Here is a 26,121-nt window from a genome sequence, read left to right on the forward strand (position 1 = left end):
TGCTCAAACAAGGTGCAAGGCAAGGAACAACACCTGAGGTTGTCCTCTGACCTCTACATACATGTTGTGCCACAGGAGCATGCATGCATGCATGCATGCAACACACACACACACACACACACACACACACACACACAGAGTCGTTTAACAGAAAGAACTTTATCAGCGGAATCTCTTGAGCCTAAAACCTGCCTCAATAAACAAGAATCTACTCAAAACAAAGACAAGTGATCAGCCTTCATACAGTAAGACAGCTGTCAGCTCTTCTTGCACCCATGCTCTCAGTGGATGAACTAGTAATCAGACAACTCCAATGGCTGGTTAATCACAAGACCCAAATTTAAAGCTTTCTAGAAGCAACCAGCATCGAGGAAAAGAAGAAAGGCAAAACCTTTCCTCCTGAACATTACTAAGCCTATTGGATGTGGGAGAAAAATCTGCTCTGGGTTGACAAATCAAAACAAATGGGGAGAAAGGCTGAAGCAGAGATGGGTTGATAATACCATCTGCGCCATTTCCTCTTTTTGGCTTTTTATACTCAGCACATGTTAAATATACAAACTTAAATATGCTCCATTCCCCTGTGATGAAATTGGGATCTATGTTTCTTAAAAGATGGTTGAAGAATCAGTTGTGATCTCACTGCTTAGAAGATTCCTGAGCTCCACCTAATAAATCACTTCTAAGATATGGTCAAAGAATCTAGGTTTCTAACAAGCTGTTCTAGTTTACCCCAGATATAGCAAAATCTGAGAAGAGAGATCCAAGGAGTCCTCCACTTGGGCCAGCATTCTAATTTCCTGACTTCCAAGAAAAAATATAGGAGCCAGGGGTAAGAGCACTTGCTCTGCAAGCACAGGACCTGAGTTTAAATTCCCAGCACCTACATTAAAAAAAAAAAAAAAGCCAGACATGGCTGTGTGTGCTTGTAACTCCAGCATGGGGGTGGGGGGGCAAGCAAGGGGGGGGCACAGAGAAAGCTGGATCTCAGCAGCTCACTGGACACAAGCCTGGCCCAATTCACAAATTTCCAGTTCAGTAAGAGACAGCCTCAAGACATAAGACAGAGCAACAGAGGAAGACACATGACCTCTTGCTCTGGATTCCACATGTGCACACATGGGCATGTGTACCTACACACACATAGGCATATACCACGCCACACCCACACACAGAGCAAGAGCAAAAAAAGACAAGCCATTCTCATGCGGAAATTTCAAAGCTCTTTGACTGACAACAAAGCCCCACGCCAGAGCAGCCTCTAGTTCAGTCCAAATGCCTGGCTTCCTGTTCCGGAGCAGACAATCCAAAAGCTGCACATCAACTCACTTCTCAGGACTCGCTTCCACAGTACTGAGGGCCAGAAAACATATACACAACCAAATGACTCATCTTCCTGGCTCACTGGGCTGTGCTTTATTGAAGGAAGCTGGCTTTTTGCAAAAGAAGCATTAGATGCAAACACTGCTGCTAAGAACAGACTTACTACATCATCTCTTACATCATATTGAATCACAGTGTTTAGAAATTTTTTTTTTCAATTGTTAAAAACATGGCTTCCCTGAAAAACGGGCATACTGCTTTTTAAAGAGCAAAGCATTTCTCCAAACTCCTTATCAATTTTATGACTGCACATGATCCAACGTTTGCTTGTTTGACAGTCACATGTAGTGTTGTATATCTTATATACAAACACACCTATACATCTGTGTATATCTTTTTATGGAAGTGATGCCAATCCTCTTTGGAACAAAAGTATTACAACAGCAATAATAAAAGCAAGTAAAGTTATACCAAGTGAAATTTTAATAATTTCATTTATTTATTAAATTTATTTTTATTTTTATATGAGCATTATGGTTTCATGTATGTAGGTGCACCGTTGTCCTGAGCCCTGAACATTCATTACAACTCATGCCAACTTTAAGGAAACTTTTCTGGGTATCACCCATCACTATTTAGGAGGGTGTGCTCAATTATCTGTCTGCTATCTCTCAAAGAAAATGGAACCGTAGAACAAAGAGTTGGGACCATATTAGTCCTTGAAAGAAAATGTAAGGTGAGATCCTGCAGAGGAGCCATTTCTTGCAAATAAAAACCAACTTCTCTGACCTGAGACTCTCCCACTTCTGTTCTTGATCTTCTTTTGTAATTACAAGAAGGTAAAAAGGGTTTTAGAGTCATGTGAACCTGAGTCAAATCCTGACAATGAAGCCTATGTTTCTGTTTTGAATAAGTCACTGATCTTTTATCCTTTTTTCAAAGGATTTATTTTTTAAATTGTGTTTATGGGGAAGGGGTGGGTATGTGCATGTGGGTGCTGGGAACTGAACCCAGGTCCTCTGCAGGAGCACTACATGCTCTTAACCACTGAGCCATCTCTCCAGTCCCAGCAATTTGATATTTATTATTTTTTATTTTATGTGTATGAGTGTATTATTTGCATGTGTAAGCATACCTGTGTTGTGCGATGCCCATGGAGGTCAGAAGAGGGCATGAGATCCCTTGAAACTAGAGTTACAGATAGTTATTAGCCACCATGAGGATGTTGGGAATTGAACCTGGGTCCTCTGGATGAGCAGCCAGTGCTCTTAACCACTGAGCCATCTCTCTAGCCTCACCACTTATCTTTTTACAACTCCTGTATTTAGTAGAAGCACGAACAAATATCAACAATGAGTTGATATCTTATATAAATCTCGTTTTCAGGGAGAACATCCTATTCATTTGTTCTTGAATACAATCAAATTAAAGAGAAAATTTTATGTGTGGGGCAGCAGTTAAGAGCACCTCCTGTTCCTACAGAGGATCCAGGTTGAGTTTCTAGCACCAACACGACCAACAGTTGACAACCATCTGTAACTTCAGATCCAGAGGATTTGATGCCCTCTTCTGGCCTCCATGGCATTGCATGCCTATGGTATACTTACATACATAAAGGCAAAATTCATACACATAAAATGAAAATAAATATTACAAAATAAAATATGATGCTTGAATCTGACAGATGTCTCTGATGATCAGCCCCTGGGGGCATAAAAGACATCAGGCACAATGGTCCTGATCTCAGGCACTTAACTTTTCCAAGATTAGTCACATATACACCAAAAACAAAGTTAACAATTGAGAGCTGGTCTGTCGCAGAGATAAATATAAGACAAAGAATCAGGAGGCACAAATTGGGAATGAGCTCAGACAACTTATTTCTCTGTGGATCTCTGCTTCTCCAGCTGCAGTACAACAGAACTGGATTAGATCTTCAATCTTCCAAGATCTAAAGCCTATAATTTATACTGAAAACTGAAGCTGCAAGTGCTACTGGGGAAGTTCAATGGAAGAAATGTGATTTGCATCAGACCTAAAGAATGGAAAGGATTCAGGACACTGGAGGACAAAAGGCATTATGGTCGGGAGAAACAGCAGAACAATCTATAAGAAAAATGAGTATGCTCGGGGGTTACAGAGATCAATCTAGCCAGAGATAAAGGCAAGACGAAGTAAGATGCACAAGTATTTGAGCAATGGAGAAAGGAGTCTGAGTTTTCTGGAGGCAATGGGAAAGACCACACGTTTCTAAGCAGGTATAAACTGATGAGAAAATCCTTTTTTCTTGCATCCATATTTCTTAATCTTCAAGAAGGTGCAATACTGAAAACATATTCCTCTAATTGGGAACATATCTGACTGGCAAGCCTCGGAAATGGAGTATACCCAGCCCACAGTCCCTATGCCCCTTCTGCCTGCAGTTAGGGGGTAAATATAACTGTGGAAGTAACAAGAAGCCTGACTCTGGCCAGAAGGCAATTGAAGTTCTTTGACTAAACTTATCACTAAGAAAGCTGACTGTTGCATGTCCATCTCTGTTGGCTATTTCCCAAATGATTTAGAATCAAGAAAGAGGAAAAAGGAATCTGATCTACAACCAACACAACTGACTGCCAACATGAACACAGTAACAGCAGTGCTTCAGAAAAACCATCTGGCAGTAACTAGCGAGGATCGAAAGAGGAAAAGGTCAGAAGTCTGTACTCAGGGGCAGAGCTCCTAAAGTACCCCAAGTATTCAGTGAATCATGTATAATCATCAGGTATTACCCAGGGTCTAAATCAGTAACTGCCCAAATAAAAACTAGTACTTGAGTGAAGCTGCAAGGGTAAGTCAAAGAACACACACACACACACACACACACACACACACACACACACACACACTAAGACGTAATTACTAACATTTTAAAAAATCAATTGACATCCTTTTATAACTAAAACTGGGTCTTCTGACTACTGGAATCATTAATTAAAGGAATCAAAATAATTTTACAGATGCAAAGGTTAAACAGTCCAAAACCCTATCTGGGCTATGGAGAAGAATTATTTAAAGATAACAGCATATAGCCCTGAAATAAAGACAGAAAACCTGGGGCTGGAGAGATGGCTCAGTGGTTAAGTGTACTGACTGCTCTTGCAGAGGACTGGGGTTTAATTCCTAGAACCCACACAATAGCTAACAACCATCCGTAACTCCAGTTCCAGGGACTCTGACGTCTTCTGACCTCCACAGGCACTGTACAACACGGGTGTACTTACAAACATGCAGGCATAACACTCATACACATAAGATAAAAATAATAAAATATTTTTAAAAGACACATAACCTGTGTAATTTGTCCACATTTCTAAAGAGATGACCATCCCTTATCCATCTATCAACCTCCTGTCAAAGGTGTTCTAGATTTCTTATCCATCTGTCAACCTCCTGTAAAGGTGGTCTCCTAGATGTCTAAAGCTGAAAGTTCTGCTTTCTTCTAAGTGAACAGCCCTCAAAAGTACAAGTAGTTCTCTAAGTGTTTCATTTTATTCAGCCTAATTAGATCAAATTATATTCCTTTAATTTGATGCTGTATATACATAACAAAGCTGTAAGGATTTTATTAGTCAGGAACTCAACTCTGCCTCTGCATTTGATACTTAATTTTGTTTCAGGGAAACAATTCCCCGTTCTCTTAAAACAGGCTTTATAATAATGTCTACATACTATTGCCTTGGTTTATTTCTCATGTCAATGTAAATTCCTTTCAGAAGTCAATAAAATTATAAACATCAGAGCCAGAGGATGGGTGCATTCAGATACCTATGGCTTTCTACTGCCTTCCATATCCAAGCCACACCCTTAGTAGGACAGTTACTCTAGCTACCCTAATTCTCAAACACAACCTCTTACTATTCTCTATAAAATTAAAATACATAACTCTACTAGCTCAGGTCTAACTTTCCTCCTTCAAATATTTCTTTACCCTAAAGAACCACCACAGAAGTAAAAATGATTGGCAGAAGCCAAAATTACTACAGCATCGCCCCCCTCCCCCATATCGGCAGTCAGGGTATGTTCCCAAAGTCAAGTGAGAAATAAAGTCTCTAACTGTTTCACTAGTCAGAATACCTATTTTACCAGCTCCTCTTGGCCTTCCAAGGTGTACAGCATTTTATGGCCATTTGCTGCCAACTATATTCTAAGGATCCCTCCACCCTCAAGCCTCTTTTTAGATAAAAATGAAATCCTGTATGGAAGTATGTATTTTCAATCAACATTTTAACTTGGATTAGGAAATTGTCCACCTGGTCTTAACAAACTATCCTTCTAAAAAGTAAATGAAGTCTGGGCGTGGTGGTGCAGGCCTTTAATCCCAGTACTCAGGAGGCAGGCGGATCTCTGTGAGATCAAGGCCAGCATGGTCTACATAGCAAGTTCCAGGCCAAAAAAAATAATAAAAAGTAAATGAGTCACAAAGCAAACCTGAACTTTCTAAAACTTCCTTTAGTGCTGACCTATCACAGATGTGTGCAATGGCCTCATTATGTTCTGTTCTCTTGACATTCACATCAACCTCTAAGACTGTATGGTCTAATATGATAGATGAACAGACATCTTGCCTCTGTATTTAGACTTCAGGAACTTAAATTCCTTAAGTTAGAGATTATGCATTTTTTTGTTTTGTATTTTAAACACAATGCTATGCACAAACGATTTCTAAGAAGACATTCATATATCTGAACAAAGATGGCAAATGCCGAACTTTCTATGTAAGGCATGCAGTTGCTCTTCTAATGGGTTCTCTCATATCAAACAGTGCACAGTGCTCAATCCCAGGCCTCTGATTTCTCCAAATCACTCTAGAATTCTCTGGCCTCATTTAGTCATCATTTCCTGAGCAGCTATGGAAGGGTCAGGCATTGTGCCAGACACTGAAGTAGAGAGAACTAGATGAGAAATGGTTTTGCAATCAGAACTTACAGAGTCTGGGGAGGCAAGTCAATCCTCCTGCATGCAGAGTGCTGTTTACCCCTGGCCCTGCCAGCCTACTACACCACTGACTCTAACAGCTGTCTGCCCTCTGCCTCTATGCAACCATCATTCTAAAAATCTCTGCCCTCCCTGTATCAGACCCAAGATGTCCCTTTTGGTATACCTTATGCAACTTAACATTTTAATTCTCTTTAATACAAACAGAATGGCAATAATTGCATGATCAGCTGGTAAGAAAAGAAGTTCAATCTTGGTTGAAAGTTAATAGGACACAAAGAACACACCCACATGGCATGTAAAAGCATGCCCACATCTGAGGTAGGACATGAGCTACCACATAAAAAATGCTAAACACTAAGTACATAGACCAAAAATGATGGTTCGGAGTCTGAAGAGGGTGAGCATTTCTTGGAATTTCCTAAAAACACAAGTGTTTTTGAAGTAGAACTCCAGGAATAAAATTAGGAACAGCAACCTCCAGGGACAGTGCCTTCCATTAGTGCCAGGGGTTATCTGGCCATCCCCGCCCCAAGCATAAGTGAGGTAGAAAGCCTAGACCAGCGGAGTGCAGTAAAGTTAGGCCCAGGGGCTAGGGCTGATGCCAAAGGCTCACAATTCCATAGCGGCCAAGGAGGAAGTACACACCTGGCCTTCCTGGACTTTGTCCTGGCTGTGTAGTCCACACAACTCCTCTTCTCCTTGGCCTCCCTGGGACCTGAGGCCTCCCGGGGCTTCCGAGTCTTCTTCACACCATCTTTCTGCTTCGGCTCCTTGGGCTCCTTGGCCTTCTTCAGCTCCTTGGCCTTCCTGGGTTCTTTTGGCTCCTTCGGCTCTCGTTTCCTCTTTGGCTTGGGCTCTCTGTCCTTGCTGCCCTTGGCTGCTCCCTCCTGCTCTCCTTGCTCCTTTTTCTTCCGTTTCTTCTTTACTCCAGTACCTCTGCCTCCACTATCCTCCATCCCATTATGGGACATCAGTTTTCTAGGAAAAAGGGTATCAGCTTCCTCTTCAGTAGTATAAAGGTCCTTCTGGGGAAGAGAGTGACCGGTAACATCTTCAATTTTGTCTTCCTGATCAGTGCTGCAGTCAAATGGCGATGGTGATTTGTAGTCAAAATTAACGGAGGCATCAGACATGGGGGAGTGACTCAAAACTTTTAAATTTGACAACTGTAAAATAGAGAAACAAGCACATTATCCTTTCATCACATTTCATACAAAGAATATTATTAAGTTTTAAATCATGGGATTTATTCAATAAAGAATTACTGAGTTCCTACTACATGTTAGTTCCAGTGTGCTAGTCCTTGAGATACAGGGGCAAGGAGGACATGCTCACCTTTGGCTTAGTCAAGCAATGGCATGGTGCTGATGACATGTACATTAAAAAGTTAGTTATGGACTGGTAAGATGGATCAGTGGGTAGTGGCACTTGCCATGCAAGCCTGAAGACCTGAGTTCAATTTCCCGAATCCATGTGAAGGTAAAAAGAGAACCAATACCACAAAAAGTTGTCCTTTGACCATATACGTGCCATGGCATGCACACCCACCCACTCCCACCTACTCCTCTCTAGTAAAATTTTTTTAAAATTAGCATATAATTAGTATATAAAAAGCTGAAGGATTTCTGTATTCTATGAAGAAATCTGAAATGTATTTTCAGTACTTTATCTAAAATAGGCAAGCATATAATAGTTTTCCACAAAATATCTTTGGATGCCACCAAATCCTAGGCAAACTATTGTGATGCAGAATGGGATTTATGTTACATAAACACTACTATTCAAATGTGTTCTGAGACCATCTGGCCATGGGGTAAGATGGGCCCCTGGAATGAGAGGGTTATAGTATCAAATTCTGCACTACTTTATTTCTCAATTTTGTTCTCGGCAATCAACAGGAAGTATCAACAATGAATTAGTCTGATTCTATCAAGAAAATCAGGATTGAGGCTGGAGAAATAGGCTCAGTGGTTAAGAGCACTGGCTACTCTTGCAAAGGACCAAGGTTCTGTTTCCAGTATTCACATGGCGGCTTACAACTTTCTTAACTCCAGTTCCAGGGGATCTGATGCCCTCTTCAGACCTCTGTGGGCACTGTACACATTTGGTGCACTTACATGTGTGCAAGGCAATACATGCACATACATAAAATAAAAATAATATTTTTTAAAAAAGAAAACCAGGATTATTCCAAGTTTACTTAAAAAAAGTTTTTAAAAAGTTATTTATGTATATGTGTGCATATACATGTATGTGTGTATGCATCTACATGGAGGTGAGACAACAGTGTTTTCTCCTTTCATCATGCAGGTCCTAGGGCTGAACTCAGGTTGTCAGGTTTGGTGGCAAGCAGCCTTACCATCTTGTTGGCCTATGAGTTTTACTTTTGATAGTAACTAAAGCTAGTCTTATTCTGTATGTCATTGAACTTAGCCACCAGACTCAGTACTAAATACCTTTGGCCATTAAAAAAAACCAAACTACTCAAATAGGAGGAAGTTTTACTATGCAGAAAAGGGTATTATCACAGGTGCTAAGGCAACCCTAAAAAGGCCATTTCAAAGCCATTTTTAAATACCATTAAATAAATAAATGAAATAAATAAAAGCAGTCTCCCATGGTTATCAGTTTTAAGGAAATAACCCTCAGAACGGACAAGTTTCACCTCATAGTTTCAGGTCTGGTATCCCAAAAAGTACTTGCCATTTCATAACCCAGGAAAGGTTGGCAATGGTCAGATGATAATGTGGGTGATAACTCTAGGGAACAGCACTCTCTCCTTGGTCTAGAACAAAGAAACAACCCAGGGAGAGACCAGGAGGGGGCAGCAGGCTTTCCAAGAAGATGGTAGAACTGTCTTCAGATGATGGCTTAGAAACGGCACCATTTGTGAGTGCCCTGCTCTATTAAGAAGTCTGGCATGTGATAAACCACAGACACTTGCCCAGGTGGTATGGCTTCCCTCCAGTATACTGGTTCCTCAAGCTGTGCCCATACTTCCTAGCCCACAGTGGAAGTGATGGGACTGCAAATTTAGCTGCATGCTCCCTGTCTTCTTTATCTAATGCCCTTCCCCAGTCTGAGGCTCCCAAATAAAACAGAGAGTGCTGGGAGAAAGAAAGCAAAGAAAGGATTATTTTATCTTTATGATAAATGAAGTCTGCTAGTAAGCTAGCCTAGTTCTCAGGATAACATAACAGAAGTTCTTACAGGACTCAGTACTTGAAGAAAAGAGGGGAAAAGGAAAGAGTGGCAAATCATTAGGATGGTATAGTTTATCTCATTTTTAAAAACATTATTTAAAAAAAAAAATTTTAGGAACCGGGGAGATGGCTCAGTTAGTAAAGTACCAGGTGTACAAATACAAGGACCAGCTGGATCCCCAGCACCCACATAATAGTCATGTTTAGACCCTCAAGCACTAGGGGTGGGGATTTAGGGGCAGAGACAAGTGGATCACTGAAATGCACTGGCCAGTCCATCTAGTTAAATCCATGTGCTCCAGGTTCAGTCAAAGACCCTGCCTCAAAAAATAAGAGAGATTAAGAAAGAGACACAAATTCAATCTCTGGCCTCTACACACATACATATCCTCCCCCACACGTACATCACTCACACAAACACCACACATATATACATAATTAAAAATAAAAAAAGAAAGAAAGAAAATGCAAGGCAAGAAGAGCCCCAGTGGCAGGTAACAGCTATTCGTTAAAACTCAGATCCTACACACAGTCATCCTGGGAATTTTACTGAATTCTGTGCCAGGGACACCTGGCCCTCAGGAATCAAGTTTTTTTTTTAGCATGCAAGAATGGATATACTGAGATGCTGAGTGATCAGCCCTAAATGGAACATCTATATCACCCACTCAAGGCTCAGTGAACATCTTGGAAGAGGGGGCAGAAAGAATTTAAGAGCTGGAAGACAGAAAGGAATATTGTTAAAACATTATCTTCTCCAAAAAAAAAAACCCACACCAAAAACCAAAAAACATTATCTTCTTGATATGACGTGACTATTGCACCCATGAACTCAACAGCAGCAATGATATCTGCGTAAGACCTGCACAAGACTGGGCTTCAACATTCCATCATGGAAGGAAAGGGGCTCAAAAGGCTCTACCCCTTCCTGAGTAGCTCTAGGAAAGGCAGTTAATGGTTGCTGGGGTAGGGGAGTCATGTTCCTCTGTGGTGTAGTGGTACAGGTATGGGTATAGGTATAGGTAGAGGTATAGGTATGGCACAGTGGTATAGGTATTAGCATATTGCCCTGGCTCAAGTAAGTAAGCTCCTACCATGCTATGCAGGCAATACTTGAAAAAAAAAAAAAAAGAAGGCAGGAATGCAGGAGGGGGAGACAAGGAGACTTGGGAAGGAGGAGGAGCAGGAAGAAGAAGAAGGAACTTGGAGGGATACAGAATGGGATAAAAGAAAATAACAAGGGGATTTGATCAAACAATATTACATCTATGTATGAAGCTATGAAAGTGAACTATTTAAAAGAATGGCTAGATTGAAACAAAAGAAATGGTTTGCTCACTAAAGAGATTTTCAAAGCAGAAAAGACTGAATTCCACCAAGACAGCTTGTTCTAGGTTAGAGTGAGACTGTCTCATATTTCACACCAAGGTCTAAAGATCTTGAAGGACAGGGCTTTCCAAAAAAGCTGGAAGGGAACTGTGGCAGGGAAGAGTAAATCAAGAGGCAGTACCAATAGCGTATGCTAACATTCACTACACATGTCATATGGAGATACTAGGATTACATTAAGGCAGAGTGCATAGTATCTAATCTGTGCAAGGTCAGTATGATGATGTCCATTCTGTATGGAGCAGTGGAGGATTAGTAATGGTAAGGCATGTACTCAAGGTCATACAGCTAGGAATGGAGGAGTTTGGATTTGAACTCTCTGGTAAAAAACAAAACAAAACACCAGTGTTTATTTCAGCATTTTATGACTTCCCAGGGGACAATAAGAGACTGTTAGGTCATCAGGCCAGTCATATAAGACTCAGTTAAAACACATTAAATGTGATGGTATGGGCTAGAGAGATGGCTTAGCTTTTAAGAACACTGCCTGCTCTTGCAGGACCCGGGTTCATTTCCCAGCACCCAACATGTCGGGTAACAACCATCTGTAACTCCAGTTCCAGGGAATACACTGCCCTCTTCTGGGTTCCACAGGCATTGCATGCACACAGTACACTTACATACACATAAAATAACAATAAATAAATGAGTAATTTTTAAAAATGTGATGGAGTGGAAAATGTGCTGCTTTGGAAAAAGGTCATGTAGTTCTTTACAAAACTAAGAACAGTATACTTACCTGCTATCTGAGCAATTCCTCTCCCAGGCACTACAGATAATTATCCAGTCAACCCTCTGATTTTAAAGATAAGAGATAAAACAACCTGCCAAAGTTAAATTCCTAGAGAGTGGCAGAGCGGAAGAGCACAATTACTTGATGTTGAAAAAGGGAAAGTGCCCTAAAAAGCAAATATTAGAAATAAAAATATAAAATTTAAATTTGGGGGTCAGCAATCCACAGAAGCATTTTTATTTTGCAAGCACCTTGTTGGAAACTTGGAAGCTATTGTTGAAGTTAAAAACACATGGGACAATACACACACACACACACACACGCGCACACACACACACACACACACACACACACACACACGCACAAATTTCTTTCGTGAGCTTCTAAAGGTCAGTAAGGAAAAGGGTAAAAAGCTTAATGAAGTCTTTGTTTCAGAGTCTACCAAATAAGAAAGTAAGTCACCACTTTGAAAATGGTTTTAAAAGGAACAGAGTGGAGATGATAGACCACAAGGTACCAAGAATATTTTGTTTTGTATTAACAACTTAAAAAGAGAAGAGAGTCTAGCAACAGAACACAAGAATAAATGGAAAGTGGCTGACTGATTAAAAAACAACAAAAACCTAGTGCTGGATCACAAGTGCATTGTTAGTAATAATACCAGGTCCTCTGATTCAAACTGTTCAATTCCCAACAATCCTGGACAAAACAAAAGATTTAAATCTAGACAAACTAGATTTAGCTTAATTTTTTAAAGACTTAAGGGCAAATGGAAAAATTATGGTTCACGGTAGCAATGGCTCTCAAATGAAGGGAAACTCATGTCAGTCCATTATCAGAGAAACAGGCCAAAGCCTAGGTTAAAATAGATATGTAAATTAATGTTTTATTTTTATAATATTTTATTTTATATATAATGTATGGGCTACTGAAGCTGAAAGATAACACTTTTCCTAGGAAACTGATGTTCCACAATGGAATGAAGGACAGTGGAGGTAGAGATACTGGAGTAAAGAAAAAACAGGGCTGCAAAGATGGCTCAGCAGTTAAAAGCACTGGCTGCTCTTACAGGGGACCTAGTTTTGGTTCCCAGAACCACCATATGGTGTCTAACAACCATCTGTAACTCCAGTTCCAGGAGATCTGATGTCTTCTTCTGGTCTCTTATGGACATTGTACACATGGGTGCACTGACATGCAGGCAAAACATTCATAAATAAAAAATGATAAATAAAAAATTTTTAAAAACAAGAACTGACTGCTCTTGCAGAGGACCCAGGTTCAATTCCCAGCACCCACATGGCGGCTACAGACTGTCCTTAACTCCAGTTCCAGGGGAATTCGAAGCCCTCTTCTGACTTCCATGGCATTGCATGACACAGGTGCACTCACATACATGCAGGCAATACACTCGTATACATAAAATAAAAATAATAAATAAAATATTTTAAAATAAAAAAAAAACAAGAACAATGGAAACAAAAGGAGCAAGGGGAGCAAGAGGGAGCACAAAGGTCACAAGGACAGCCAGACCAAGAGCAAATGAGCCGAAGAACCCAGGAAGGCCAAGGAGCCAAAGGCCAACTCCCCATCATTCCTGTCCACAAGTTCATCAACGGATACACTCAATCTCTTTTCTTATGTGAGGCCCTAAGTCTTCACTTCAGGGCTAGTCGGTCCTGTTTCATCCATCACACCTCACATGAAATGAGTCAGCTGTCTTTTACCAGGCAGGCCTCTCTCTGGCCTCAAGTGTTATGTTTCAGAATATAAAACCAATTAGAATGATGGGAGGAAAATCTGTGATGGTGTATTAAAGGGTAGAGGAAAGTATTTAACACTTATCTCTCTCTTTTTTTGGAGGGAGGAGGAGTTGGGTAAAGTCCATTTTAAGTCTTTTTGAATCATGACTCCAGAATGAGGAGATTTTGAACCTTGGTTTTACAGGGCCTTCCAATGACTACCGATCTAAAGATCTGACTAGTGGCGGCCGGCCCTCTGCTCTTTGAAGGATTATACTGAAAAGTCTTAGCATCACTTGTTTACTCATCCATATCATCAAATTTGTTCTTCCTCCTTTTTCAATACTGAACTACAGCTCAGGACTGGATGACCCATACCGGTGGTAAGCAGCTTCTTATAGACCAGAGGCCTGACCTTTCCCTACTAGAGACAGAGACAAAATGTGCTGGTGGATTTGTGCAGCCAGCCAAATCCACCATGATGATTTCTAGTTCACCTTGGCACTTCATCCTAGGTCTTTCCTTTCTTCCTTACTACCATGCACTTCCTGAACAAGGTATTACTTTCTTCCTTCCCAGTTGAGTCCTCTGAAACAACTTGGCTCTCCCTGGAGTCCCCACCCTACCTTTTGGTGGGTTTTGAATCTTGTAAAACCAAGGTTCAAACTAACATTTCCAATACCCCTGCACTTTCCAGCACCAGAGAATGACTCTTCTAGTCACAATGAAAAACGCTGGCTCTTCTGAGGCATAAGCCACCCCCTACTTTAACTGCCTATTTATACTAAAGACTATACATTTCTTAACAATTTTTCACTTGCTGCAGAACCTGACCGCAAGTAGAACTAAAATATTTTTTTAGATGAAAAATGTGGAGAACTCAGCACTATGTTTAGTGACTAAATTACGTTCATATTCACTATAAGGAAGGAAGCGCAGACTGTCTCAAGTCCTGAGATTCCCACAGGACACCTGAAACCCACCCTCCTCCCCCAAACTCTGTGTTTTCTAGTGGACCTAAGAATGAAGGATATGCCTGCTTGGCTCTTCGTCACAGAAGCAAGGTTCTCCCATAGTCATTTTAAGTGTGGGATACCTCCTGGATATAGCTCCAAATATTACCTGTTTCTAACTGTATTGATCTATATTAGACATGTGCAGTAAAGAAAATCTTTTGCCCCTTACCATACTGCATACTATGTCAAATTTTATACCTTTCAGTAGCAAATAATGCGTCCTCTTAAGAAGTATTTTCAGCCATACTATGCCTCAATGGTGCCATACGGGCTGTTAGTGATTAGAATTCCCAGCTTATTTTTTTTCTGCCTAATACTGCTTGGTCATCTTAGTAATTTAATGCCAAATGTTTCTTAAAGGTGATTCAGTTAATTTTTAACATTGATAAAAATGACAGTAAGATTCATTTCTAATAGTCTTATTTTTCTGGTAATGTTTCCTTTGGCAATACAAAGTCAATCTCTAAAGCCTTTGTTCTTGGTACACCACCTGTTATGCCCCTTCTGGTTAATAAGAAGCATGATTACTTATTACTGAATTTTGATTAACTTACAAAATCTGTCATCTCATTTTAATTTACCTTGATAAAATTTTGAACTACTTAAGTAAATGAATTTTTAAAGATCAGAACGTATTTACATGTCTTTTTTTTTTTTTCAGAGAAGAGGAAAAAGTGAACTAAAAGGAATGAGGGTTTTTAAAGAATGGATGTTGTATTCTGTCTTACCCTTTTTTCTGCAGTGCTGAGGATTACCCCTGGGACTGAGTACAGTCTGGGCAGGTGCTCTACCATTGAGCCATATCCCCAGCCTACTATTCTGTGTTGTTTCTAACATTTCAGAATCATGGTAAAAGAGTTTGGTGGTTATTCTTACCGTTACACATTAAAGATTGCCTTGTGGTTGACATACTGAATACTAAATACTACAAGTTACTAAATACTTGACAAGTCATTTAATCTTCTACAGTGTGAGGTGCATATGACTGCTCCCATGTAAGTGAAAGAAAAATGAGGCTGCACTTGCTGAAAGAACCTAAGTGGTAGAGTGGGAATTTCAATCTCATTCTATATAAATCAAAGCCTATATTTAGACCAGGGTAGCACCTCTTTTTCATCAGACCCCAAATTCTGTGATACACGCTCAATCCTGGAGCCTACAGATTGCTCTGGCTATAGTGCAATTTTCTATTTTCATGCTCTACAACAAAAACAGTTCTATAATCAGTGACCCAACAACAATACTGACAAAAGGAGCACAACAGCTCCTCCTCCAAGTGGCTCCTTGTACCCAACCCAATCCTCTACCACAGCTGATACTAACCTTAAAATAAAAATCCCATTTTGGGGGCTGGAGAGATGGCTCAGTGGTTACGAGCACTGGCTGCTCTTGCGGAGGATCTGGGTTCAACTCCCAGCACCCACACTGTGGCTAACAACCATCGTAAGCCCAGTTCCAGGGGATCTGATACCCTCTTCTGACCTCCATGGGCATTGCACAACAGAGATACACTTACATACATGCAGGCAATATACACATACGCATAAGACACAGTAAAAATCCCATTCTGCTCACCAAGTTACTATAAGGTTTAAAATAAAACCCCCTCTAACTAATGATGCGCAATAGCTGGTTGACAACGGGGTCTTAATATGAACCAAGAAAATCATGAAAGAAAAACATCAATCAGAATTTTGGGGGTAACTATTATAGAATGCTTTTAAATTTTTTTAATTTTTATTTTATGTGTATGAGTGTATTGCCTGCATGTATATGAGTGCACCCGTGTCGTGCAATGCCGTGGAGGTCAGAAGAGGGCTTCAGATTCCCCTGGAACTGGAGTTAAGGACAGTTCGTAGCCGCCACGTGGGTGAAAAGCTCACTTTAAAGAATGTTAAAAAATTAAAGACGAATATTGCTTTAAGAACTTTAAGTCTACTCACATTACATAAATAAAAACAATTTTGAGGGTTTGGGTCATGTATTCTTTTTTTTGGTCTTTTTGAGACAGGTTCTCCCTGTAGCCCCAGCTGTCCTGGAACTCACTATGTAGACCAGGCTGGCCTTGAACTCACAGAGATCCACCTGCCTCTGCCTCCCAAGTGCTGGGATTAAAGGTGTGCGCTACCACACCCTGCTGGGTCATGTATTCTTTTTAAGAGTGGAAAAACATTCTACCATGGATAGACTATAATTTAAGTGGTCCCTTTTCCAATGGATGTGTAGGTTCTTTTGCTTTTGCTATCATAAATCAACAGTAATAAAAGACTATAACATACTGTTCTGCATGCCTTTCTGAGCATATCCCATAGGATAAATACATAGCAGGTGAAACTTGTTACTTACTCAGATAGAAATCCAATGTTTAGAGACTTCTGCAAATTAAGCTCTCCTCTAAGGACTGTCCAGAGGGTAGTCTTTGTAATCACATCCCTAAGTTACTTTGAATCTAACTAAGACTTCCTAAGAATAGACTGGAGAAGAAAGAGTGGCTGGTCATAGCCAACTATTTTGCACAGGGTCGTAATGCCAGGCAGGAATTCAGATCTCCCAGTTACCAGATTGTCATTCAATTCTATACAAGGAAAACCCATCCATCAGACACGGATGTGTATAAAGGGCAGAGGCTGATCTCCACATCTCACTTCTCTAAGCCACACAGATTTGAGTTCTTGAGGGTCCTTTCAATATAAAAGCATCAGCAAAAGAGAAGTACCAATCGAGAAAAGAGATCCTGGGTAAGTCACACCAGCCACAGTTATAAGTATTTTAGAACTAAAAGAATGCTTCTAGAACAAGCAAGATGGCTCAGACAGTAAAGGTACTTGCAAAGCAAGTCTGGCAACCTAAATTTGATCCCTGGAACCCATATAAAGAAAGGTGGATGGAGAGAACTAACTCCACAAAGTTGTCCTCCAATATCCACATGTGAGCCATCACACACACACACACACACACACACACACACACACACAGAATGCTTCTAGTTAAAAATCCAAAATGATTAATATGTAAATTGTAGAGAATTGGGTCATATCCCAGGAATATCTGAAGAGTTGGGCTAAGGGGCTAGACAGATGGCACATTGGTTAAGAGCACTTACTACTCTTGCAGAGAACCCAGATTTGGTTCCCGGTATCTACATGGAGGCTACCAACTGTCTATAACTCCAGTTCTTGGTGATCTGCCGGCCTCTTCTGGCCCCCACAGGCATTGCACTCATAGATATACTTATACACTCATACACATAAACAAATAAATACAATTTTTGTTAATTGGTGTTTGGGTACTAGAGAGAAGGTTCAGCAGTTAAGAACACTGGCTGTTTTTCCAGAGGACCAGGTTTGGTTTCCAGCACCCATATGGTATCGAGAACTCCAGTTCCAGGGGATCTGATGCCCTCTTCTGGACTTCATAAGTTTACACACATAGATGCACTTACATACAGGCAGGCAAAACACACATACACATAAAAAAAATTAATAATTGGTGTTTCAGGTAGCCACAAACTGAACAAAGTGAACAAGCAATTTACAATAATAAAAAAGATAAAAAGAAAAGTTATTCCAAGAAGGAAATGTTTTGTGGTGGCTAATTATAAATAACATTCTGATTTAGTTTCATCATATTGCTCCTTTATGGACATGACTCAAGCAAAAGGAAAAATCCATGTTATTAGTCACTCAGAGTTCTGTTACTACATGCAGAATAGAAAGAAAAGGCAACAGGGAACCACCAGCGGTTGCAAGAGGAGCCTACAAAGCCAGTGCACCCTAGGGAAGCAGTGCAAAGTACAATGGATACATGCACCTAAAAGAAATGGGACCACTTACCTGCTTCTCTTTCTTTTGTATTTTCATTTTCATCAATTAAGGGTAGGTGGGTAGGTATTTATTCCTATAAAACATAAAAAGGCAAAGATTATGATAAAACTTCATATAAATCATTTTAGATTACCTCCAGATTAACTATGCAACAATACCTAGAGCTCTGGGTTTAGACTAACTCTATCTAACCATACCCCAATTTACTGTTCCAGATGGAAGAAGTAAAAAAGGATACTCTCTGTAGATTAGGTAAATGATAAAAGATGCTGGCATATTAAAGCTACCAGGGAACTAAAAGTGAAGCCAAAAACAAATGGTATAATTTTATTGTGAGCAATGAGGAGAAAGGATAAAACAGGTAAGCTTCATGCTTTGGGAGGAAAAAAATCAATACATAATGCTTACAATGGACAAATTATTCTATTAAAATAAAAATACAAATAATAAAAGAGAGCTAAATGATTTAAAGTAATTCTTAAGAGTGAGCCACAGGCTGGTAGCGGGGGTGGGGGGGGATACATTTTCCTTTCATTATAAGGTCTACATAACTTTAAACCATGTACATATATTATACAAAAAAACTGTATGACAACAGTTCACAATTTGTTTAAATGATTTTATTCTACTCAAGGCTTAAATCCCTATCCCCACTCCAACGATGATGTCCTTTCTGTTACAATTTTTCCTTATAAATGACTTGTGAGTACTATAAGAGCCCAGCGAAGACACTGTGTCTTTCAGTCTCAAACATTCAGCCAAGACAATTCTTAGGCCAGATGTGGCGGTATACATCTTTAATCCCAGCACTCGTGAGGCAGAGGCAGGTGGATCTCTGTGAGTTCAAGGCCAGCCTGGTCCACATAGTGACTCCAGGACAGCTAAGACTACAGAGAGATCCTGTCTCAAAAAAGATGCACCCCCCCCCAAAATAGCCCAGCGAAGATGCCGTGTCTTTCAGTCTCAAACATTCAGCCAAAACAATTCTTTATATAAAATAAATAAGCACATTCATCTCATTGGAATACAGATTTGCTTTCATCTTTATAAAAGATAAAATTATGTGTATACCAAAGAATTGTTTTAAATTCCTTGATTTGCTATCAGTAAATGTTTGATTTGCATACCTATTTTATATACCTACATAGTAGAGGGGGGAAAAGGTTCAGTAGCCCTGATCTAGAGACATGTCTTCCAGGGTGCTGCTGCTCACCAAGAGCACAGAGGCCAAGGAGGAGACAAGCTGAACAGCATACAGTACAGGAAGGCAGAGCACTGCAACCAGGGAAGGGGACATCCCTGCTAGCAAATGCTACTTCTAAGAATAACTGAACAGTTAGCATTTGAGGAAACAATTATTCACACTGAGAAGACCATCAATTCCAGAGAAATGCTAACAGCTCTGAATCACAGCAGGTAGAACTTAAAGAATATTCTTTCCTATTTCATTTATAGTTCTGGTAAATTATTCTAGCATAGGTTTATTTCTTTATCTCTCAACTTCAAATTATCAGACCCAGAAATCCATCATTCTTTTCATCCATCACTAACTACAATGTATTCTGAAATGAAAAAGGAACTTTGAGGAATAATTGCAGCTAATCATTCAAGAAAATCAATATTCTCAACTTACCTCACAAACTACCACAAATTCTGAAATTAAATTTGGAAAATAATTTGAGCTAATATAAAAGGGTATTATCAAGTAGTCATACATACTGGAAATTCTGTCCCAACTAAATGAAATCATTAAAAATACAGAAAATGACCTAGGAAAAAAGCAATAGACACACCCACCCCCCTCCACACACAAACACAGTTTCTGATTTGATGTCACAAAGTAGCATGGTCAAATAAGCAGGTCCCAACACTGTCAGGAATGTGGGGGAACAAGTTCTGCTTACCACAGCTAATGGCACTTTTGTTTTAAGCTTTCTGAAAACCTTTCAGGCAAAGTGCCACTAGATCTGTGAACTGTTCCAACCTTTTCATGTGCCAGTTCCACTTTAAGAAATGCAGCACAAGAAAATGAACCAGGAAGAAATATGCCTAAACCTTAGAGAAAGCTCGGGGCTGAGATGGGAGGAAAGTGAAGATGCCCACCACAGTGATCTCCTAAGATCAGAGAAGGCAGGTGAGTGCAGGCCAGGAAGACTGGGAAAGAGGTAAGGCAGGAGCAAGCAGGTCTTGAAGGAAAGCCACAGTGAAGGACTTTAAACCTAGTCTTTCCCTTCCTCTGATGCTATCCTCCTCTCAGAAAGAATGAGCATGGGAAACTCAAGACTCAAGTGCAAGTGATGTCACTATGAATAACTGCTCTAGATCACTGAAAGCAATCCTTGGCAAGCCTCTGACTATTGTCAAATAATCACTAGCAGCCCAATGGATCACCCCATACCAACATGCTGCCACCCCACAGAATGAAGGATGTCACTAAATCAGTGTTTCAGTAAGCATTCACTGACTTCTACTTCTCTGAATAGCACCTTACAATTTATAACATTCTCTTAAATTACCTCTAGTTTTGAAAGCCTTTCTAACGGCATACATTAAAAACAAAACAGAAAGCAGAACTGATCTTTTTGTGAAGCTAAATGTTATGTACAAGGCATAGATACACTGCCACTGGTACTTCTGCACACACTGGAAATGCCTGCATGGCCTCTGTTGCAGTGACACCACCACTCATTAGAAGTTGTGATTAGATCTTGACTCAATAAAGAACAAATCAAAAAGTAATTTCAGAGTCTCAACACTTAATTAAAAACACAATGTATACAATTCTAAAGTCCTTTGGTGGGTAAACCAGAAAATCTGTCAATGGGGAAAACTTGTGTGTGTAACTTTGGAATCACATGAAAACTGGTAGGACTCTGACTTTCCCCACAGTATTCCAATACCTGGATAAGTGCAGCAAGCCAATTACCTTCCCCCGAAGATATATTGCTAATAATATAAAAAGCAAACAACATAGAAGTTCCCACTCCTTTCCATACTCACCTACTCACCAATGCCTCTATTAAGAAAAAATGAATGCCAGGTTCTAGTAAGAACATTTTAAAAAATTTGTTATTTTATTTTTTTATTTTATGTGTATGAATGTTATTGCCTGCATGTGTGCAAGTGCACTTGTATTGTGCAATGCCCATGGAGGACAAGAGAGAGCGTTGGATCCCCTGGAACTGGAGTTACAGACAATTGTCAGCCACCATATGGATGCTGGGATTCGAACCTGGGTCTTCTGCAAGAACAGCCAGTGCTCTTAAAACATTGAGACATCTCTCCAGCGCTGTAAGAACTTTTTTTTTTTTTTTGGTCTTCTTGAGACAGGGTCTCCCTGTAGCCCCAGCTGTCCTGGAACTCACTATGTAGACCAGGCTGGCCTTGAACTCACAGAGATCCGCCTGTCTTTGCCTCCTGAGTGCTGGGATTAAAGGTGTGTGCCACCAGAACATTTTTATTACTAGCTCTCTAATTTAAGAATTCCTTTCAACAATGCCTGTGCTATTTCCAGGTTCTTCAAGCTGCATTATACACACTTAAAAATAGCGAAATGTTAGGTTCACACTATTCAACGATTCATCCACAGAAATAATATAAATTCACTATATCTTGAGAACTCTGCCATCTCCACAGTTCCTGCCCACTGCATGGGTCTATTTCATCACGGGAGTATGTACTTTCACACAGACAGCTGTACACACAGCAGATTCCTTCCACAATCCTTTATGCTCATGAAGGACAACAGAAGACACAGCTTACTACAGTAAGGAAGGGGACCCCGTCTAGCAACAGAAATCCATGCTCTACCTAGGCTTACCAGGACAGGCACTTAGGGACAGAGAACATGGGAAGCAAACTTAAAAAAGTCAGTATAATGCAAATTTTCTGCTACAAGTAACATTCTAAACCAGGGCTGCTTAAATATTTTTCTACTGTGAACCTTTTCTCAAGAAATTTTACATGACCTAGAGACTTAGGTATACAAATCAAACATTTATTGATAAATCATTTAAAAAATTGTATTTTAAAGTAATTCTTTGAGAGATATGATTTTGCCATTTATTAAAGCTGGAAGCAAATTTTCATACTGAGATGAATTAACTTGTTAATTTTTACATAAAGAATTAAAATTTGGCTGAATACCTGATACTGCAAGATATAAAACACCTTCAGTGTTTTTTAGATTTGATCGCTGCTGATTTTTTTAACTGCTACTGCTGAGAGTGCTTCACATAAATAGCACAAAATCTGCAGAAGCATGTTTAGGGCAATTTCAGAAATTGTTAGAAATTCTGTCCTGATTCTTTTAAGCCAAAATCCGCTAAGAACTTTTTATGTACCTCAAATCAGCAACTCAAACAACATACATACATACATTTACTTATTTATTTATTTATCTTTTTGAGACAGGGTCTCCCTGTAGCCCCAGCTGTCCTAGAACTCACTATGTAGACCAGGCTGGCCTTGAACTCACAAAGATCCACCTGCCTCTGCCTCCCAAGTGCTGGGATTAAGGGTGTGTGCCACCACGCCCAGCATAACATTTATTTATTTTACCTTTTTTTTTTTTTTGAGACAGGGTCTCACTATGTAGCCTTGGCTGGCCTGGAACTCACTATATAGACAGGTTGGCCTCACAGAGCTCTGTGGCTTCTGCCTTCCCAGTGTTGGGATTAAAGGCATGTGCACCACATTTGGCCACAAATGACAACTTTTGAAATCAAACACTAACGAAACAATCCAAAGAGTTTAATTTGATACTTATATGCTGAGGAATAACAGAAAAATATTTAAAGTCTTGGTTTTCTGTAACTAAATCACTATGCTTCTTAAAGTCACTTACAGTACAGTATTACAACATGCAAAGTCTTGACTATGACCAAGGTGTTTCAGGCAGTGTTTGTTGGCCATCGTGTAACATGACGGCATGCAAAGAGCAAAGTGCTGTGTTCAGAAACAGGGCTTCAGTGAAGCTGTATAATGCAACAGCGAGCACTGCTAAAAACACCTCAAGTTCATTATACACTTGATTTTGAATTAATCTGTGTTCACAGCCACTGCGCATTCAGAAACATTTTTTTCTTTTTTTTAAGGTTGCATGTGTGTGCATGTGAGTGTAGGTGCCCACAGAGAGATCAGAGGCATCAGATCCCCTGGGAGCTGGAGTTAGAAGCAGTTGTAAGTCACCTAGTGTGGGTGCTGGGATCCAAACTCGGGTCTTCTGCAAGAGCAAGTATGTGCTCTTAACTGATGAGCCATGCCTCCAGCCCCCAGAAATTTTTTACTGCTGCCAATTTCTTGGGACCCTCCCCGCCACATTCAGTTGAGTGACCCCATATGGCCCCATATGGGGTTGTGACACACAGTTTAAGAACCTAGGGGTTTTTTTGTTTTGCTTTTGTTTTTTAAAAATATTTTATTTTTATTTTTTTGAGTGTATGAGTGTTATGCCTGCATGTAGGTAAGTGCACCTGTGTCATGCAATGCCTGCGGAGGACAGAAAAGGCTGTCAGATCCCCTGGAACTGGAGTTACGGACAGTTGTTAGCTGGCATGTGGGTGCTGGGATTTGAACCTGGGTCTTCTGCAAGAATGGTCAGTGTTCTTAATCACTGAGTCATCTCTCCAGCCCAGAACCTAGGTTTTAGGTCACAAAGAGGGACAAGTGGGTGAAAAGAACCTCAGCTTCCTACTTTGCAACTTATGATGGCTAAATTTAATTGCCAACCTGACAATTTAGAAGCGTTTGGGAAATGGGTCTCTAAGCACGTCTCTGGGACTGTATCTTAATTACATAATTAATGTGGGAAGAGTCATCTTAATTGTGGGTAGATCATTCCCTGGGAAGGGGATCCTGGACTGTATAAAACACAAAGTAACCTGAGCACTGGCTTGCATTCATGACTGTTTCCTGACTTGTGGATGTGCTGTTCCTTGAACTGTGAGTCAGAAAAAACCCTTTCTCCTTTAAGCTGCTTTTGTCAGAGTTTTTAATGACAGCAACAAGAAAAGTAACTAAGACACCATAACTACCCTCATGACACAAACTGGACAAAGTTACCTATGTCTTTCACTAGGCCTGAAGCAAGGGTTTGAAGTGTCAAGAAGTAGAGTTTAAATCCAGTCTCTGGTGATGAGGCATGTATAATCTCTTCCAGATGTTTTCTCAACTGGACAAACTGTGACAACACCTGCCTCAGAGGGTTCAGGAGAATTAAAGGGATGACAATCTATGGAGTCTGTTACACAGTGAACACAAACTATATGGCAGACAAGAGTACTGTCAACCCTTAAAACATTTCTTTCCTGGCCAGGGCAAGGTGACCTCACTCCTGAGGAAAACTAGCCCTTTCTTATCCTTAGCACCCACCTTATCACACCTCTCAGGCCCCAGTTCCGGCGTCATTTTATTCTAGTCTTTCCTGGAATGCCTTTTCTAACTTCTCTAATAAGAACAACACCTCCCCTCACTCAATTTCTCATCTTCTGTAATTCTGTTTCCTTGACACTTGCTACTCTCTGGCATTCTGCCATGTTCCTCTGTGGTCTCTGCTTCAGTTCCTGCCTCTAGGTTCCTGCCCTGACTTCCCTCAGTGATGAACTGTTACCTGGAAGTGTAAGTTATTTCCTCTCCAAGTTGATTTTAGTCTGAGCAGTTTATCACAGCAACCATGAAGCAAAATAGAACTTTGTCTCAATAGTTATCACTACTATCTATTAAATCAATATTCAATTTATACCTAAGGTAAAAACAAATCTGTGCTTTTTAAAAACCCATTTTGTGGACGACCCGCAGGCCGGGGTAAGTCGAGCCTCGCCCTCCGCGCCTTGACTCCCCCAGCCTCATTCACCCTCCCACCTCCCCCGCCCATCTCTTCTCCTAGCCTGGGTCCTGTCCCATTCCTTGTCTTGGCGCCCCAGACACCTGGTAATCCACCACTGCATCCTGATCCTGTGCATCCACAGCAACTCAGTTCCTTCTCTGGTCCCCAGGGGCACTCTGGGCCTGGCCCCGCCCTCACCTCCCTCTGCTTCCCTGGGTATACACAACAGACCAGCCTCTTCCCTGGACACTAGGGCTGACCTATCCTTTTCCTGGTCCTTTGCATCCAGATCAATCCAGCTCCACAGTGCATTCCCCAGGGGCCCCTGGGACCGATTCCTGCCCCCATCTTCCTTTGCATCTCTGGGTGGCTCAGCAACCAGCTGTCCTAGACCAGCATCTTTCGAGGGCACGGCTAACAGGCCTGTCCAGCCCCCAAATTCCTGAGGCCAAAATATTTCCTGGAGGGATCCAGACCTTAGAAGAAAGCCTGAGAGCCTCTGATCCTCATCTGACTTGGGCCTCTGTGGGAACTCCTGAAGACAAAAGCAATCTGGCCACACCAATATAAAATCAAAAGAGAGAACTGGAAGCTCAGAGGAACCAGCTTTTCAAGCCCAAAAAGTAAACCACAAAGACACATAAAGTTCACAAAAAGAAGCAGACCTAAACTTGAAGGCTTGAGTCTCACACAAGAATCAGAAACTGCAAATGAAATTCACATGTCAAAAATCAGAGAAAAAATAGTAACATGAAAAACCAAAATAACATATCCCCATCAAATACCAATAGTCCTCTAGAGGAGTACAATGAGAACCCCCTAGAGATAATGCAGGACATGGAACTCAAAAGAACAATTCTAAACAAGATAAAAGAATTCAGTGGATTTAAAGAACACACAAAGAAATGAAGGAAGATAGGGATAAACTCTAAATGAATTGAGAAAAGAGTTACTAATATTGAAGAATACTTAGGCTGAAATGAAGAAGGAAGTGAAACACTCAGTAAGCCAATTAGAAATGACAGGAGAAAGCCTCACCAATAGGATGAATGAAATGGAAAACAGAGTATCAAGACTGGAAGATA

At 40.5% G+C, this 26,121-nt stretch overlaps 1 protein-coding gene across 1 annotated transcript in view; it reads right to left on the reverse strand.

Annotated features, from left to right (window-relative positions):
• Positions 1-26,121, reverse strand: part of Chd6 (chromodomain helicase DNA binding protein 6) — a 218,395-nt gene that overhangs the window by 127,738 nt on the left and 64,536 nt on the right. Inside the window, exons 2-3 of the mRNA XM_008850984.2 lie at positions 18,220-18,283; positions 6,949-7,469 (exon numbers count right to left, since the gene is read on the reverse strand). Coding sequence (XP_008849206.1) covers positions 6,949-7,469; positions 18,220-18,252 — 554 coding nt within the window. The 5' untranslated portion in view covers positions 18,253-18,283. The remainder of the gene's footprint in view (positions 1-6,948; positions 7,470-18,219; positions 18,284-26,121) is intronic.

This window comes from Nannospalax galili, unplaced genomic scaffold (assembly GCF_000622305.1).
Source record: "Nannospalax galili isolate Female #2095 unplaced genomic scaffold, S.galili_v1.0 scaffold205, whole genome shotgun sequence".
Classification (NCBI taxonomy): domain Eukaryota; kingdom Metazoa; phylum Chordata; class Mammalia; order Rodentia; family Spalacidae; genus Nannospalax; species Nannospalax galili.